The 17,432-nt window shown below is 36.4% G+C and overlaps 1 protein-coding gene across 1 annotated transcript in view; it reads right to left on the bottom strand.

Moving 5' to 3' along the window:
• The window catches only part of Smp_101280 (golgi-specific brefeldin A-resistance factor,putative), a gene marked incomplete at both ends in the record, with an annotated part of 41,738 nt that extends 37,828 nt beyond the window's left edge, over window positions 1–3,910 (bottom strand). The window contains 4 exons of the mRNA XM_018792472.1: window positions 254–496; window positions 2,261–2,529; window positions 3,713–3,779; window positions 3,812–3,910. Coding sequence (XP_018644443.1) covers window positions 254–496; window positions 2,261–2,529; window positions 3,713–3,779; window positions 3,812–3,910 — 678 coding nt within the window. The remainder of the gene's footprint in view (window positions 1–253; window positions 497–2,260; window positions 2,530–3,712; window positions 3,780–3,811) is intronic.
• Between the last annotated feature and the right edge of the window lie 13,522 nt (window positions 3,911–17,432).

Genomic DNA, 17,432 nt, shown 5'->3' with positions numbered 1-17,432 from the left:
TCTGTTCTTCACTACACAGACGATGTGTTTTTATGGATCAGGCAGTCTAATAGCAAAATATTCACAAATGCCCCCTTACGATCACACATAGTAAATTGGTCATTGATTTAATTGACTGGATTTCTAATAAAGTATGTGTCAACATTACACGATCTACTCAGGCACTAGTGGACTGACTTAGCACGCCTTAAATTCAGGTAATTTAAAATAATAGGTAATGATGTATATACGACTGCATTTACAAAAAGCTTACTGGTTGTTGCACAACTCGATCTGTTTTGAATCCAACTAGAGTTGGTAGACGGCTGAAAAATAACTGAATCATGGAAGCCAAACACAATTCAGCTGTTCTTCTAAGCAATTCACTCAATTTTGGTTCGAAACATATGCGGAAACAACTCTGTAGGATCTCACGAATAGCTCGATCTGAGACGAGAGCTCCAGCAGGAACGAGTAATAATGTCCGTAATAAATGCAGGACTTTCATTAACACAACCTACAAAGCAAATGAGATAGGGGAAGTTATTTAACGTATTAAAAAATGCCAACAATATAATGTTCAGTGCAACTTGGCAATCGAGTACAGATATATCTACTCAGTTTTGGACGAGACTCTTGTATGGAAGCTATTGATACTGTCAGGTTCCCCAAATTGAAGGGAGTGGATTTTCGAATCCTCAACCCAACAGTTGAATGCAGAATGCACTATCCACTTATGCACCACTGTATAGAATGCTAGAAAACAGATGAGTGAACATCTATATTGACCAGTTTGTGTAAGTGATACACAAAAAGTTGGAAGATGTTTATCCATAGGTTAATTCTAATGTCATTTGAACTTTACTTTGAAGTTTTCACAATCACGCGTGTCAAGGTATATGATTATACTGAGCTGAGGCTAACCAGTTGTATAAAATTAAAACAGTACATGATTACCTACAGTGTGATCAGTGGGGAGATATTCATGCAATGCGCATTTGAAGAAAGTGAAATGCTTTTCTTATTATGCTTCAACAATCAATAATGTGAGTCGAAGCATAGCCAACAACCATCGCAGTTTGATGTGATTCTGTGCTACATAATAGTTTGTAGAAACATGAAATCGATCCCACTGGTAAGTAAATGTACTTTAAGTAACTAGGAAAACAAAACATCGAGCGGAAACAGTGATAACCTTTATCCAGTTACTGGTTGCTTAGATCAATTATAATGTAATAATTTGTGCCAAAGGCTTATGAAAAAAGTACAACAGACATTATTGTAACCGCTTGAAATGCGACCGAAAATGTCAGCAGAAAACAAGTCAGAGTTTCGCAAAGTAAAAGCAATATTTATCTGCATTATTCTTTCTGACCACTATTATCATAGGCGGCAAAACTAAGCATATAGAAACCGGCTCAAATGGCAAGTCTTTGTGGAATTTTTGAAATACATTCAGGTCAGTAAACATGATCATTAAGATACATTTTTATAAACTAGTAAAAAAGGGCCATTACACTAACTGGAAATCATGTCTTAATTTATTACGATTAGAATTTCAAGAAAATATTCGAGCTTATTGACAAAATATGGAGCCAAGAACTCAGGTAAATAAGACAGGCAGAGTTAAAAGTCAATTTTCATAACAAAGAATAATCAACTGACATATTCTTCTAACGAGATCCCAACTGTATATGCTCGCATAATTCCCCGTGAAACGACATTAGTTTCCTTTAAATACGTCCTTAATTTCATCAACAAACACTGAACATTCACCGAGTTTTCTACATCATGAGATTTTAAAATACAACTCGCTTTTGAGCAAGTTTTATTATGCGTTCCACTCTTAATCAATAGATAATAAACCCAGACAAAGGAGGTTTCTGAAGGAAACATTCACTCAATAAAAGCTCATTTCATGCGCGAGACATCTTTCTAATGTTTTGATGATTATATATGTTTCCATTTTTCTCTTGGACTCGTGTTGTTCATAACTATCGTGCTAACATCTTTTACACTGACCCCATAAGTAAATATTACACAATGAACGAAGATGTGGATCAATTGCATCGTAATTTAGTGTGTGAGTTTTAAAGATCCTTAGCAAATGAATTTATTCGGCTGTTCATTTGATCTTCATTCTTCTAAAGCTCTACCATTGGACTAATGTTAAATTATATGGACGATTTACTAAACTACACCTGCTTTGAAGCTCAATAAGAACTTTCAAGTAAAGAACACTAATATAAACAAAAACAAAGCTATTACACTTCAAGCCTACCTCTGCAGAGCGTGGATCAGTTCCCACAAAGCGGGCTTGAGTACTTGCATCGGCAATCGCTTCGACTGCTAATCCAATGGAATTCAGCGAACCAGTTTTATTTAGAGATGACTCGTCTGATTTTGAAGAGGGTAATTCCAAAAGTCCATAGGATAGAAACTTATCCACAGCTGTTAATGCAAGACCCGTAACTGGACCTGTTGTATCTTCTGAACGGATAACCTCAAGGAATGGTGTAAGATAAACCAATGGTTCCAGTTCATTAACACCTAAATTAAATTATGCAAATGGATAGAAACGTCACTCAAATGAAAATTAGATGCTAAACCCCATAAATCATAAAAGAAACAAAAGTTACCATTTATTATTGAATATCTAGTAGACGGAACGTTTCAAGGAGTCCTGCTTTTTACTTTATGTTTTCGAAACATTTCACATAGTTAACATGACATGGACGTTTAACTTTCTTCCTACAAACCACAATCTGGAGAATTTTCTATGAGAACTCCGATCAATTGCGATACCAAAAATTAATCTGTTTTAACACATAACTTTTACGGCTTTATGATTGCAATAACCGTATTTTTCTGACCACTAAGCATAGCTGTCATCAACACGGTATTCCCAAGCAAGGGTTGTACTGTTGGCAAAAATGATTTTTGCAACAATCATATATATATATATATATATATATATATATATATATATTGCAGCTATTCGTCTGCTTTCTCTCCCTAACATATTATAGCTTACCTTTGCCAAACGTAACTCGATTAGTTAATCCTTTATCCTAATGTAATATAGAGTTCAGAAATTGAGTCCCAACACATGTAATGAAGGGTGGCTTTAGGAGATTTGAGGTAGGATCCACTAAACTCAAAATTGATAGTGTTAATAGGAGGGTAGAAATGACAACTGATGTAGCCATCACGCCCTAGTCAACGGGACAATTTTATCCTTAAGCCCACTTATTGCAATGATCTCTAACTGCGTCATTACGATATACAAGACCAGATTTGACTTTGAGGTAGCAGCTGTGATCTAGAAAAGAAGCTTTTACTTTTATCCTCAATATTTACTAAATGTAGGACAATACAACTGGCTGTCAGGAAATATTTCAAGAAGTGATTACGCGTGCTTTACGTGCTTTTCCCCCTAAACAATTGCGTAGGTCGAGCTAAACTTGGTGAGTTGAAATGTTTTCAAGTCAACAATATAAATAATTCAAAGGTATGTTAACCACTATGAGGTTTTCTAAGAGCGTTCAGGGAAGATACACTTTTCTTAATAGCTAATTCATTAGTTTGTCGCGGTTGCTGAAACAAGAAGTATCCATTGATCTAGGATTAACGACTGCCTACGTACAATACAGTCGAAATATTACTATAAAATAAACCTTGGAATTTAATTTGTACTCAAATGGTATTTAAATACTGAAAACAGACGACTTACTTTTAGCCACATTTAGGATGGACCTTAACTGGTTAAAACTCAATAACAGAGGCCTTTTACTATCATCCTAAAAGCTATAAAAGAAGTATTAACACTTACTTGATACATCCTAAAAGAATTCCTGTGACTGCACCGCAAAGCAGTTAGCATAAGTGAAACTTCTGATTGTATCATGCACAGAGCATTTGATGGGGCCATCTTTGGGTGTTTCGTCTTACTTACATGAAGAAACAAGACAATGACAGCCACGTATACTTAATCAGAAAAGTATGAATTTTCCTCCAACAATGACCTACGAAATTAATGTACACAATGTTCAATATATTTGTGACTAACTCATACAAACAAATGTATTTCAAGCACACATGCTAGTGTCACATAATAATTTTAAACTGAAACTATTAAAATCCAGATGTATTAATTCCATTGAGAGTTGGATAGGATTGGAATCACGGTTTTTTTTTCTAAGCATGTTTTATTCAAGAACAAATTTATTACTACAAACGGTTATAACGTAACCAGGAAATAGTTTACTTGACTATGTAAGCTTAAATCTGGCCACTAAAATAGATGTGGTTAATTTCATCTCAAGACCAAGTAATCCGAACTAACTTTGCGCCGTTAATTGACTACAAAATCACTATGATTATGTTTGGCTCCAATGTAATTATAAATCTACTTCACGATTTAACACTTATATATATGGTGAGAGCAGAGAAACTTGATCGGTGTGCTCTGACTCAACAATTCAGGCGGGGTCACTTTGTAACTTATTCCTCTTCATATTAAATAACATATTTTATCCCCAGCCCAAATATTTTATTCGAAAGTTTTAGAGAACATAGTGCTGACTGTCACGTAGGATAAATTAGTATAGACATTTGTGTGACCTCAACGTAAGGTCTGACAGAATTGTAGTGGTAAATGGGTTCCGAAAATCAATGACTTTAAGTCTTTGAAATTTGATTTGAGTATGAAGCTTTAATCCAACGAAGTTGTCAGGCAAACATGCACAGATTTTCACAAACCCATGTGTATACACAATTAAAAGCTTGCAATTATATATTAAAATGAGTACAAGACAACCAATAGGATTGCTTATGTACGTTTGACAGTTAAACACTTGTCTCATATCCTTACAATAATGCTAAAAAGTGGTTCATAGAATAACAAGGAAAAAATAATTGAATTGTATGTCCAAATATCACAATAACGCACTCAAAAAGTGTTTCAGTGGTTATGATCATAACGCCTTGACTTCTCTTAAGGTCATATATCTTTTTACACCAATTTGAATGAGCAATGGATGGAGTAGTGATTCAGTTGAATCCTCTCTTTTATCAACCAATCAGGTAGAATAATAGTATTTATCTCTTCCTTCGTATCCGTCAGTTTTGTTTCAGATTTATTCATTTCTAGCCTCCGAGTCAAACCAGTAAGTCCATCGTATCTAGGCATTAACCTGCATCGAGGCAAGTTCTCTCCTGTGTATAACTGAGCAGACAGATTAAAGACGTAGTAATTCTTAAATTCGACCTATAAGTCCTTACACCAACTAACATGTAAACGTTTCTTGCCACTCATTTATTTTTACATCTCTTTTCATTAAACTTTGATTGATGGGAACTTTTCCAGTCTTATAGTAAAACGTATGTGCCCTGATTCATACAGACTGGTACTAATAGGTGTTGGTTTCAGGCAGCTGATGAAAAACCAAAAAATATATCCTGTTACATTAATTATTCTTGTAATAGTCTTACTCCACAGAAATCGGAATCCACATTTTGATAATGAACGGTTCTCAGCAAATATTATCACCCAGTTATTCAACTAGTAATTGCGTGGAAACAAACGTTTATATTGTGTTAGTCTAGAATCTTGATAACTTGCAAGTTGTATTTAAGATACACGCGTTCCTCAACTATAAGGTGATCTCTTTGACCTCTACTCAGTAACCGGGGAATATCCAGTTTTTCACTACCACCGATGAATAGTTACAGGCTTCTAAGTATACGCACAGCGTCTTACCTTTGCTAGGAGACAACAACACTGACAAGATGGACAACAATCATATCATGGTTGAACCACTGCACGGTAGGTCTAGCTGTCTTGAGAAGCTTCTCTCCACCTAGTTGATTCAACTGAAACATACAAAAAACCATTTTCTTGAGAAAATTGGACTTGTGGATAGGTTACTAGGCACACGTAAAGTTGCTTGCTAGGACGGTTAAGAGTAGAATTGAAACTTTAAGTATCTGTCAGGTTTTATTCTATGTTCATTTATCTCTATTATTTTTCTCCTCCAGAAACCATCTTCTTGAGTACTTCCTCGTCAACTTGTTTCACATTTTCCCTCTTTAGTGAATAACATTCACAGTAATAGCATACTCACCAGTACTTACACTACAACTAAAAGGATAACTTGCAGAGGTAGGAGTCTAACTTCATGGGTAAACGTAGAGTCGAAAATGTTCGTTTTCAGTAGCAGGATTATAACAAGGCTACCGGTGGCACCAGAAAAGGAATTCCAGAGCAACGTGTGCAATATAGATCACTCAACTGGAACACCGAAAATAAATCTGGAACTAAGTAATCTGCATCACTCTCCTACCCACGTTCTTACTCTCAGTAATACTAGTACGCAAAAAGAAGATATGAGACAGAGACGTACCAAACTGGCCGTGTGGTAGACTACTATTCAGAAGAAACAACAGAAGAATCGATAACTGTATCTCATGCTAATTGCTCATCAAAACAAGTTACTCGACATTTGAGTGTAAATCCTGTAGTGAGTAAGTTCACTGTCTCTGTGATTTTGCAGTTCATCGGGTCCAAGATAAACTAATTCCGTCTGCGGCTCTGATAAATTGGCCCTCTGGGTAGAAAACATCCATCAACAGAACTAATAAAAAAGAAACATAAGACCCATCACCAATAGTATATTGATGTCGCTAAACAAAGGCTCGACCAGTCGCACGACTATGGGAGTAACAACATAAGCGCATACAACAATGAAATTATCGAGTGACGCTAATAACCCAGTTTCTGTTAACATTAATGAGCGCTTGGAAGTTAAATGGCAAAAGTATGGATTTCAAAACGACAAAAGTGGGAGAAAACAACGTTCGATGGAACTCCACAGTTAGTTTTAGTGTTCTAGTGTAGCTCATTAGAGAGTAGGGCAGCCTTTGATAAAAAAAGGGACAAGTACTGTAAAGTGCTGGGAAGGGGTCTAATTTTAGCCAAGATATGCTACCTATGTCCTAACCTAAAGATAGATAAAGCCAAACCCTCTTCAGTGAGGGTAACTTTAGATTCAGCACACCTTACTGAAAAAGTTTTATTGACATCCCGGAGGCCATCGGCTGGACAGTTCCATCAAGCGCCAGTTACACACGAAAAACCGTGGGATGCGAGAGACTTCGTTATGGAATTACCAACAGACACCCAAGAAGCAACCGGGATAGTTGTTGACGGAGTGCTACAGTTAGAGGGTGGTAGTCAAGCAAAAGCTCACGGACATGATATGAAACAATGGTATTTACTATCAAGTGGCTCAGACCTTCATACCACTACGATAACTAGGGTATCCGAGCTACCCCGTCCGTTACGCCTCACGACTGTTTAGTCTGAGTTGAGAGAATCATACTGAAATTGCGTCAATGAAGATGGTACTAAGTACTTGATTAGAGGAATATACCGGCACCGCACAGGTTCTAACACTCAAAAAGATGTGATAATTCTGGTAATACTAAAACTGACACACTTGAGGTTTGACTGAATACTTTTTGGAAACGTTGACATCATCAATATTCCTCGATTTTGTAAAAAGCCTTTGACGCAGCACCTCATATACGTCTCATAGCGATATATGAGTCTCACTGAAGTACTCTTATCTGGGTTCTGAAACTACATAGAGAACAGAATGTTTCGTACCAAGGTAAGTAGAGTGCACACGAGTTTGAAACAGTTTCACGGGAAACAATCCGAGACCCACTCTTGTTCTCAAGAAAATTAACTCAGCAGCGCTGATTCGCGTAGGCGACTGGATCTGGAGGTTCACAAAAAAATTCAAATGAGATTTTAAAAGACCTTGTATCAATAGGTAACTGGGAAGAAGGCAATGGGTTTGAAACATGTGCACAGTCTCACCTCGAAGTCTAAGATGTCGTTGCGTAACTTCCATTGAAAAGGCATATAAATCTCTTAGATCAAGTACAGAAACAAGCAACTTAATGGGTGACAGGTCTAAAGTATAAATCTAACGAAGACAATCTCTATAATCTGGGATTGTTCTCATCGAGCAAATAAGAGGAAACTAGACAGGCACATACTGTCCGATGGATTACCATCCCTCTCATCGAGCAACTGTGTCAGATGCATGTCATATGAACTACAACAGTTATCATTAACACATCACCAGCAACTAATTCTTATCTCTCATATTATCAACGCTGTCCCAATCTAATTCTTGCAATTACATCTAACACATCACCGGTTATCAAGTGCAATTAATCTATTCACATCTCGCTTATTATCACCTTAATTAATAATAATAATAATATATATATTCTGAAAATAATATTTACAGAATTCACACCAGTTTACAGGCATGATCAGATTGTTATAAAAATCAACATTTAATGTAGAGAGCAAACATGAAATATAAGAAAGTTCTATGTTTGCTGGTTTACTAATTGATAAATAGTTTATATATGGCAGGCCAACGCAACACCAGGGAACTTGTCATTTTTTCTTAGGTGGATAGCCTGATGTTCTGTAAGGTTATTTCTAGTGCCAAAGCGAGTTATTGATAATTATCTACAACTAGAGAAAGCAAGATTAAAGCAAAGAGCACGGAACAACAAAACAATGATAGCAAGTAAGAGGTTAAACACTTAAAGTTCCGATAATCTCATTTGTGGAGTAAGATACACTTGCAGGCGCTAAAGCATTTAATGCATTTTCAGAGGAGCAAAAGGCATTAATTGAGCGAACAAACAATGGGAGAGAGTTTAACATACGGATAGTTTGAGGTAAATATGATAATTAGAAGTATTTGAATTGTAGTATAAACTAGTAATCCCAGGAATAACGCAATGTAATCAAGAAGTATTAGATGAGCCCGAACGAATATATTGTATTTGGAATTCAAAATTACAACAGCATCAATACGAAGAAATCATTGGTTTATTTAAACATCACATCCGCAACAGCTCGAATTGGAGTGTAAGTGTCTGTAATCGATTGTTCGTCTTCTTCTTAAGTTCATCTTACATCTGTCCGAAAGTGTATTGGATGTAGACTCTGTATTATCTAGAATGCACTCGTAAGTATTAGAATTAACAACGGAAATTGGAACAGACTCACCTGGGTTCTGGAATTGTATACAATCAGATTGTCGGTTTTGTAGTGAAACCATTGATATTTAGAATTTGCATCATGGACTTTCCAACAATATCCTCCCCCACGAAATAATGTTGGGTCCTTACGTCGCAATATTTTAGCCAATATGACGTTCCCAATTTGCATTATCTTCTCAAATCTTACGTATCGACTACTGTATGTGAGTATTTGGGAATAAACACTGATATATAATTTGAGGTATTCCATCATGTGACTTTGACTTGAATAAAAATCATGATACATATTCCTTTTGTTATTCATATTAGAATATACAGATGGATATGCATTGATATATGTAATTAACACATGTGATTTAACTAGGCTTGATTTACCTGCGAAACAATCGAATAGAAATCATTCATCTGCCTCATATTCATTAGGATAATCTTGGACTTGATTTGGATTCTCTGTCTGTGCAAACTTCACTTCTGGGCAAACTGGTTCTCTGGTTGCTTCGGGAAATTTTGCTTTCCCATCTGATTCATCGTACCACTGACTAGGGATTCTACTCGAAACACATTGTTCGTGAGAATATGCAACATCTGATACAAGAACATCAGAAATGTGACTAGAATTCGACTCATTAGGAACATAGTTGTCACATTCATTAGGAATATCATTAGAGATAAATTGATTGTGAGGACCACTGACAATTGACATGATATCAGAATTCGATTTCTCTGAAATATTTTCCTCAGATTGAATTAGAGTTTCATTAGAGAATAATGGATCATCAGGGAATCCAGCATCTACCACGACTGAATCTGGTTTTTAATCACAATTTGACTCATTCAACATTTTGTTCTCAGAGTTGTAAGAAATTCCATCAGAAGTATGTGAATTATCACGACAAACCATATTTGGTACAATAACATGAGAAATCCGATAAGTTTGTTGACTAAAATTTTTTGTCTCACAATGATTCTGGGTTTCATTCAACTCTGGACTGTTATATGACGTTATACTACTTCTAGATAAAGATAACTGATCATTAGAAGCATCCATCTTAGCATTACTTTCAGCGAAATGAACCATGGTATTACAAACTGACTGAATGTGTCCAGTTATACCACATTTAAAGCATTTAGAATTACGAAATATACATGAATTACATGGGTGAAACTTGCCGCAGAACAAGCATTTACTAAACTCGTGCTCATCATCATGGATTGTTTCACAGCTCAATGAAGTATTATCTGAATAACTTTGATTACGCATCGAACTGCGACGACTTATTAAAGTGGAATTCCTGAAGTTCTGGCAAGTCATTTTATCGGATTTTTCTCTCTTACCGCATTCAGAATTTGTGTACTTTACATGATCCAACAGTAGTTGCTTGAGAGTTGCATAGGGGAGTGAAATCGGTTTGTCTGGAAGTGCCAAAATCTTTATAAGGCTGTATGCTTCTTTCCCGATGAATGTAAGGAAATGGGCCACAATATTAAAATCCTCATCGTCTTCCTTGGTCATAGCCCAGATTTCGAACCTCTCCATGTACTCCTCAAAAGCATTAAAACCTGAATTTATATCCAACCGTTCCATTACAGGCTCAATCGCGACGCCAATATGATAATTAGAAGTATTTGAATTGTAGTATAAACTAGTAATCCCAGGAATAACGCAATGTAATCAAGAAGTATTAGATGAGCCCGAACGAATATATTGTATTTGGAATTCAAAATTACAACAGTCATCAATACGAAGAAATCATTGGTTTATTTAAACATCACAGTAAATTATTTCAGAGCCTAGTAAACTTACAGGCAAAGTAATTCATATATAGAGAAGATCTAGAATATGTTTGTTTCGCTAAAGACAAGGAGTTACGAATGTCGTAATGTGAGGCTTTAGCGTATTGAATCGCCTGGCTGGATGTGAAGGAGAGTTTGTTAAGTATTTTGAAAAAGAAGATAAGGTTAAGTTTGAGTCTCCTCATCCATAAAGGGTCAAGCCCTAGTTTACTACACCTCGAATTATATGTCAAGACACTATCAGGTCCAAGAGTACGAAATGTAAATCGTCTCTGTACTGATTCCAGTCTTAATTTATCCTTTATGCGCGTGCTACTAAGGTGAAACGCGCAGTATTCGAGGAGTGGTCGAACACAAACTTTGTACATTCCAATACGAGATTCGCTGTTATGAAGGTTTCGAGTTATGTAACCTATAAGGCGTTGAGACTTGGACGTTTGTTTTATTATCTGTTCAGTAAACGACAAGTCGTCGGAGTACCTAAGTCCTAGATCTACTACTGTGTGTAACCTAGATAACATTTCACCATTTATGGTAAGATCGAGGTTGAGTGATGTATCACCGAAGCATAATATCCACATTTAGCTGTATTAAGCTCCAGTTGCCATTTCGAGCACCACTATCCTACATTGTTAAGCTCCGAGCTGATACAATTTTGAATATTGCTCAGCTCATGTGGAGAAAATGAATACACCACCTTAAGATCGTCTGCAAACAAAAAGGATTTACCCACACTAAAACACTCACAAATATCATTAATGAAAACTAAAAAGAGCAAAGGACCTAAGACACAACCCTGAATTACCCCACTTCTAACAGGGACGGCACTCGACAATGAAGAGTTCATTTTAACTATTTGATGTCGATTGCTGAGGAAGGAATCAAACCAGGCTAGTAACGGGTTTTCGACCCCATAAGATGCGAGTTTACCTATGAGAAGTTGGTGGTTGACCATGTCCAAGGCCTTAGAAATGTCCAGGTATAGCACTAGTACTAGTTATCCTTGGCTACGAAGAGAATAGACTAAATTAAAGAAGTCAAAATGACATGTCATACAAGATCGATTTTTAAGAAATCCATGTTGCGAATCATCAATAAATTGTTCAGTCAATAAATAGTTGGATAGTTCGTCACTAATAATTTTTTCCATAATCCTAGAGATAACTGGAGTAATATTTATTGGCCGATGTCATGTCATGTCAGTCTTATCTCCGGATTTGTAACGTGGTATGATGTACGCGGTTTTCCAACGGTCAGGATAAGAGCCTGATTCCATAGAGAGAGTAAACAGCTTAAGGAGAAGAAGTTGGATATCTGGACCACCATATTTGTAGAGAAATGATGAAATCCCGTCTGCACCGTGACCTTTCGAAACCTTGAGCTTATTTGTAACCTTACTAATTTTCAGACATGTGAAGGAGATAGATTTAACTGAGTTACCAGTCAAGCATATAACTCTAGAAACAAAGCCATTTATGGATTCTTTGCCATTTGCAAAATTACCACTGAAAAGGTCTGCTCTAGTTATAGGGTCATATATAAAACTCTTATTATGCAGGATGCATGGTATATCAACATTTTGAGTTGATTTAGCACGTTTATTGTAAAGGTGGATTAGGTTTTGCACTTTTGAGCTAGTGCTTAGTGCTAATAGCTCTTCATTAATGGCTTTTAACCTATGTTTCTCTTTAATTTGGTTAAAAATTATTGTTATTTGTGTGACTGCCGTGAAGTCGTTAGATTTAAAATAACGTTTCTTTAGGCGTCTTAGTTTATTACGATATTTAGCTGGTATATATAATTCGTAATGTTTACTAATCCTGTAAGTCTTAATTGGTGCACGGGAGTCTAGACAAGAGTTAACAATGAAATAGAATATATTGATGGCATCTGTCAGACTATTACATGAGAAGAATTCATCCCAGTCTGAGAGTTTGATCAGTGAGCGCAAGAGGTCCCAGTCTGCATGCTTATAGTCTCTATAATTGCAGGTTCTTTGAATTGGTCGGTTGTAGGAGGGATAGATGGGGAGAGCACAAGCTACTATCCTATGATCACTGCTTTCAAACTCGTTGTATACTTGTACAGATAGGGGAATGATATCTCTACTAAATATTAGATCAAGTATATTATCACCCCTTGTTGGGGTACGAACCCACTGTGACCAGCAGTACAGATTAAGGATTGATAAAAATTCATCATTGCTAGACTGACAGCTACCGGTACTCCAGTTAATCCCAGGATAATTGAAATCACCAGTGATAATCTTAGCGCTGAAGTTTAGAGTAGATGCGTGTATAAATGCATTGATTATACGATCATTCAAATTATCAGTACTATCAGGAGCTCTATATATACAACCTAGGAGTAGACTATGGTTTAGGGTATTGATTGATGCCCAGATCGATTCTGGTAAACTATTCAAGATACTATATTCAACTTTGTTAGTTATTAAGGTATCCTAAGCAAATATAAGACAACCGCCTCCTCGCTTAGTTTCTCTGTCACAGCGATAGAGTCGATAGTTTTGGATATTTAATTCGGAATCGGCCACTGCTGGATAACACCACGTTTCAGTGATAAGTATAAAAGAAGGCTTGGCTAGAAAGGCTAAGGTTCTCAAGGCTGAAATTTTGTTCAGAAGTGAACGTGCGTTAATAAGTAATAAGTTTAAAAAGGGAGTGTGTAGTGTAAAAAAACCGAGAGCATCCTTATCGAAGGTATGAGTTCTAGCTATGCCTGGACTATGGTTTAATGTGTTTTCCGGATCGCATGGATTACAGCATGAGCGAATTGTAGTGCAAGTGGAACAAGGGATCTCTGGAGGCCGAAAAAAATCCTTATTTTGGTAAGGTTGTACTTGTTTTGGTGGACAATTAAGACAGGTGCCTGCATGTTGGGGTTGCGTTGATGGTGCATAACCTAGTATACCATCTTCCCCACTGCAAGAGTAATGATAAGAGTTACATCTTGCAGGTTTATTATTTATAACATTTGGGGAAAACCATGCGGCACGTTGGTTCATTGCCGTCTGTCTAATAATAGGCCTGCTTACATGATGCTTGTAGTGGCCGTCTCGTGTAACGTTTGAACGAAATGTGTCCTTATAACCTCCCTTACGGTGAGTAGGGTTAAGCATGGTTTCAGAAATTAAACTTTTGTTTGGTAAGGCCGTTGAAATATTTTTAGTATTCGGTCTAGAACCAGAAGGTTTTTTATTTACTTTCTTCTTAATTGGTATATTCTTTTTAGGTTTAGCAGTGTTTTTATGAGCCTTCACAATAGAATCAGGTGTTCGATCCTTGGCTTCCGATATTACACTGGAAAGAATGACATTAGAGTCTACATCAGATATGTCCTGGTTATCTAGGGCCACTATGAGTATGAGAGGCAAACTAGCACACTGCATTGGTATATCAGTACACTGACTAACATGAGATAGCTTAGCTGCACCAGTGGGCTCAGCTTCTGGCGCGATCACATTTGTTGTGACCTCAACAATGTTATTTTCGTTCATGGTACGCTTTTGTGTTAGTCTTTGATTGGTGGTTTTGTCTGAGACTATACGAGCGTTTTTAAACTTCGTATGCGCACAGACTAGCTGTTCAGATTCTTTCAAACGTTCCGCTAATAAATGGGAATCAAATCTAAACAGGATAGGGCACGAGTATTTTTGATGCTTTTTGTTAAGTCGGATACATTAGCATGGATTGTCCTGGAGATTAGCTGCCTTTAGTATCGAGTTTCTTACAGTTTTAATGGCAACTTTGTCCGGTATATTATATAAAATCACATTATTTCGAGAGATTATTCGCTTGGTGACTTCACTAGCTATCAAGTCAATAACGGATTCTTTTTTGATCCTGTCTTCGAGTTCAGAAGTAACTATATCCTTGGACAACAGCAGTCGAAGGGGTGACAGTGTCTTTAGTTCTAGTTTAAGATCATCATGCTTTAATAAAGAGCTCGCAAGTGACTCCACTTTAGAACGCATACCACTTAATTGCTTAAAGACAGCGGCTAATTCACTCTTAATAAGATCGACACCATCTGTTCGTGAGTTAGAACTCATTATTAAGTTAGACATAGAGTCATCCAGCAACATGTGTGGAATAAGTCCACTCCCACTATTATCCGGTGCAACAAGAGTTGCAGAGCATGGGGTATAGGTAAGACCAGAGTTGTTAATATCTGAAGAAATAGGACTTTTTCGAGCTCGTTTTTGTGTCAGTCGAACCATTTTTCTTCAAGGGTTAACTGAATGTTATTATTGATTTATAAACTAGGGTTTAACGATATATAAGCACTTTGTAATAAATACCGTGTGATCGTAACGCAAACTTCAAACGTACCAGAAATGTGTTTACTATTGGAGTTTATCTCCTCACACTGTCTGCATCACCAATTGATTAACCCACTTAACAAGTTCTAGAAACAATCGTCTTTCCCTGGCACTCGAGTTGTCTGGTATTGTGATAGCTGGCTGATATGCAGGAAACCTACTGCTCCGGGACAAACACAATCGATCGGATTACAAGACACACGAACCCACAAATAACTACCACACTGACTAGAGCTAGTGCAGTCAAGTAGCTAGACAGTCACCCATGGAACGTGACGAAAAACCTGGAACCATACTGAGACAATAAGAAAAAAGTGCAAAGAAATTACTTGGTTTATACAAGCTCAAAGTCATTACAGATTGGAGTGTTTTCCTAGTCTCTTTTAAGTTTTCCCTATTTTATTCTCATTTAATTTTAAATAACTTCCTCAAATGCAGAAGGGTAATTATTCTCCTCAAGTGTAGGCAGGATTTAATTCGACTTAATCTGATTTTCTTTTGTCCCCGTAACAAGGCCAATGATGAGACCTTCATTGAATGAGCAAGTCCCGACCTGAAATCTAGCTGTATCTCAGCTTATCGATATTGGGGAAAGTACTGATTTCCACAGTATTCTCACTATTCTCTTCAATCAAACAATCGTGAAGTGCTCGTTTATAATCAGAGGAATTGACCACCCTGGTCAAGATAATATCATCCAATATATTATTTACATGTTCAGAAAGTTTTGCTAAACGATCTTGCTTCAAAACAATAAAAATATCTTCTACATACGAAAACCAGAATTTGGATATCATTGACTAGTCTAATTTGTGAAGAATGTATGGATAAATTCCCAACCACTGATAAAAGCAGAGATCCTAAAATTACTCATTTCCGTTGATATAGATCTCTTTGAAAAAAGTGAATGAGGTTAAACACAAGTGTAACTCTATGTACAAACTAACGTTGGAGATAATCTGACATGAAAGGTAAACTCATATCAATGACCGATTATAAACTTTCATGCATCATAGAAAAGAACTTTTTTTCAATGAATATATTTGTAAATAAAGAGGAAGCATCAAAACTGTGATCAAATTGATAGTCAAAATAAAAATATTGAAAATAGTTCCATTAAAAAGACAGACAGAACTCGATGAGCACAACTGAACATATTACATTTGGAATTCGTGATAATCACAGAATAATTTAGAAATCATTGTTGTATATCAGCGTCAATTTGTCTTCAATTAGACATCTTCAATACATCCTGTACTGATTTTATCTTCGAATTTGACAAAATCACTGATTCCATGATTTATCGTCTTGTCATATAGGTTGAAGGTTCTAGATAGATACTTCACTAGATTACATGTGAGTTTGTAAAACTAACCACTGATTCTAGTGGTATATCATTTTTGTGAACCTCTAGTTGCTCATGAAGTCAACAAGGACTGCTAGTTTCTAACTATGAAGTGGATCATAATGTAAGTCCTAGTTTCATGTTATTATTTGTATTAGTACTCGTTTCAGCCTTAGGCTTGATGAATAAAAGTTCGTTCTCCATATTATTCACGTATTCATTTAAAAGACATTTCAAATTCGGTTCAGTTTGTAGACCACCAACGCACCTAATCTATGTCGATGATAGGAGGCCTACTCGAGTTGGACAGAAATGGTGTAACCAACTTGCTTACGTCGAAGTTATACCACATGGTTAATATCTAACGTGGATAACCCTTTTGCCGTATTTAAGTACCATAGCTACTTTGAAGACCGTACAACGTGAGCAACATTAATACAGATTTATATTATTAAGAGTAGGCACAAAAAGATTCAGTGAGCCCACTGCCGCACGGACTAGTCCATAGCGTGCAAGTTGACTGATGCGCGTCGGTTATCTTTGACCCTGAGAATGGTCCGTAAATTGCTTGATATTCAGTAACCTGACTTCCGGATGATTTGGCTACGGCCATGATATTTCACTAGCCCTACAAGTTGAAAAGTACAAGAGTGGTGTACTTTTATTACAGTTAAGACCCTTCCTAAGTAAAGATATTCCATGGTTAATTGTCACACTTTCAGTCGAACCCACTGAGATTATTTTAAATATAATTTTTATCTCTTATAACTACCATATATGTGGCGCCCAATTTTTGTGAAAATCTTTACTCAAATTTAAAAAAAAAATTGCTTATATAAATAATGTTTGATTATTCAATAAATTATGGATAGATCA

Source organism: Schistosoma mansoni (assembly GCF_000237925.1).
Source record: "Schistosoma mansoni, WGS project CABG00000000 data, supercontig 0270, strain Puerto Rico, whole genome shotgun sequence".
NCBI classification, from domain to species: Eukaryota; Metazoa; Platyhelminthes; class Trematoda; order Strigeidida; family Schistosomatidae; genus Schistosoma; species Schistosoma mansoni.
This window is presented reverse-complemented; position numbering and strand designations above follow the sequence as displayed.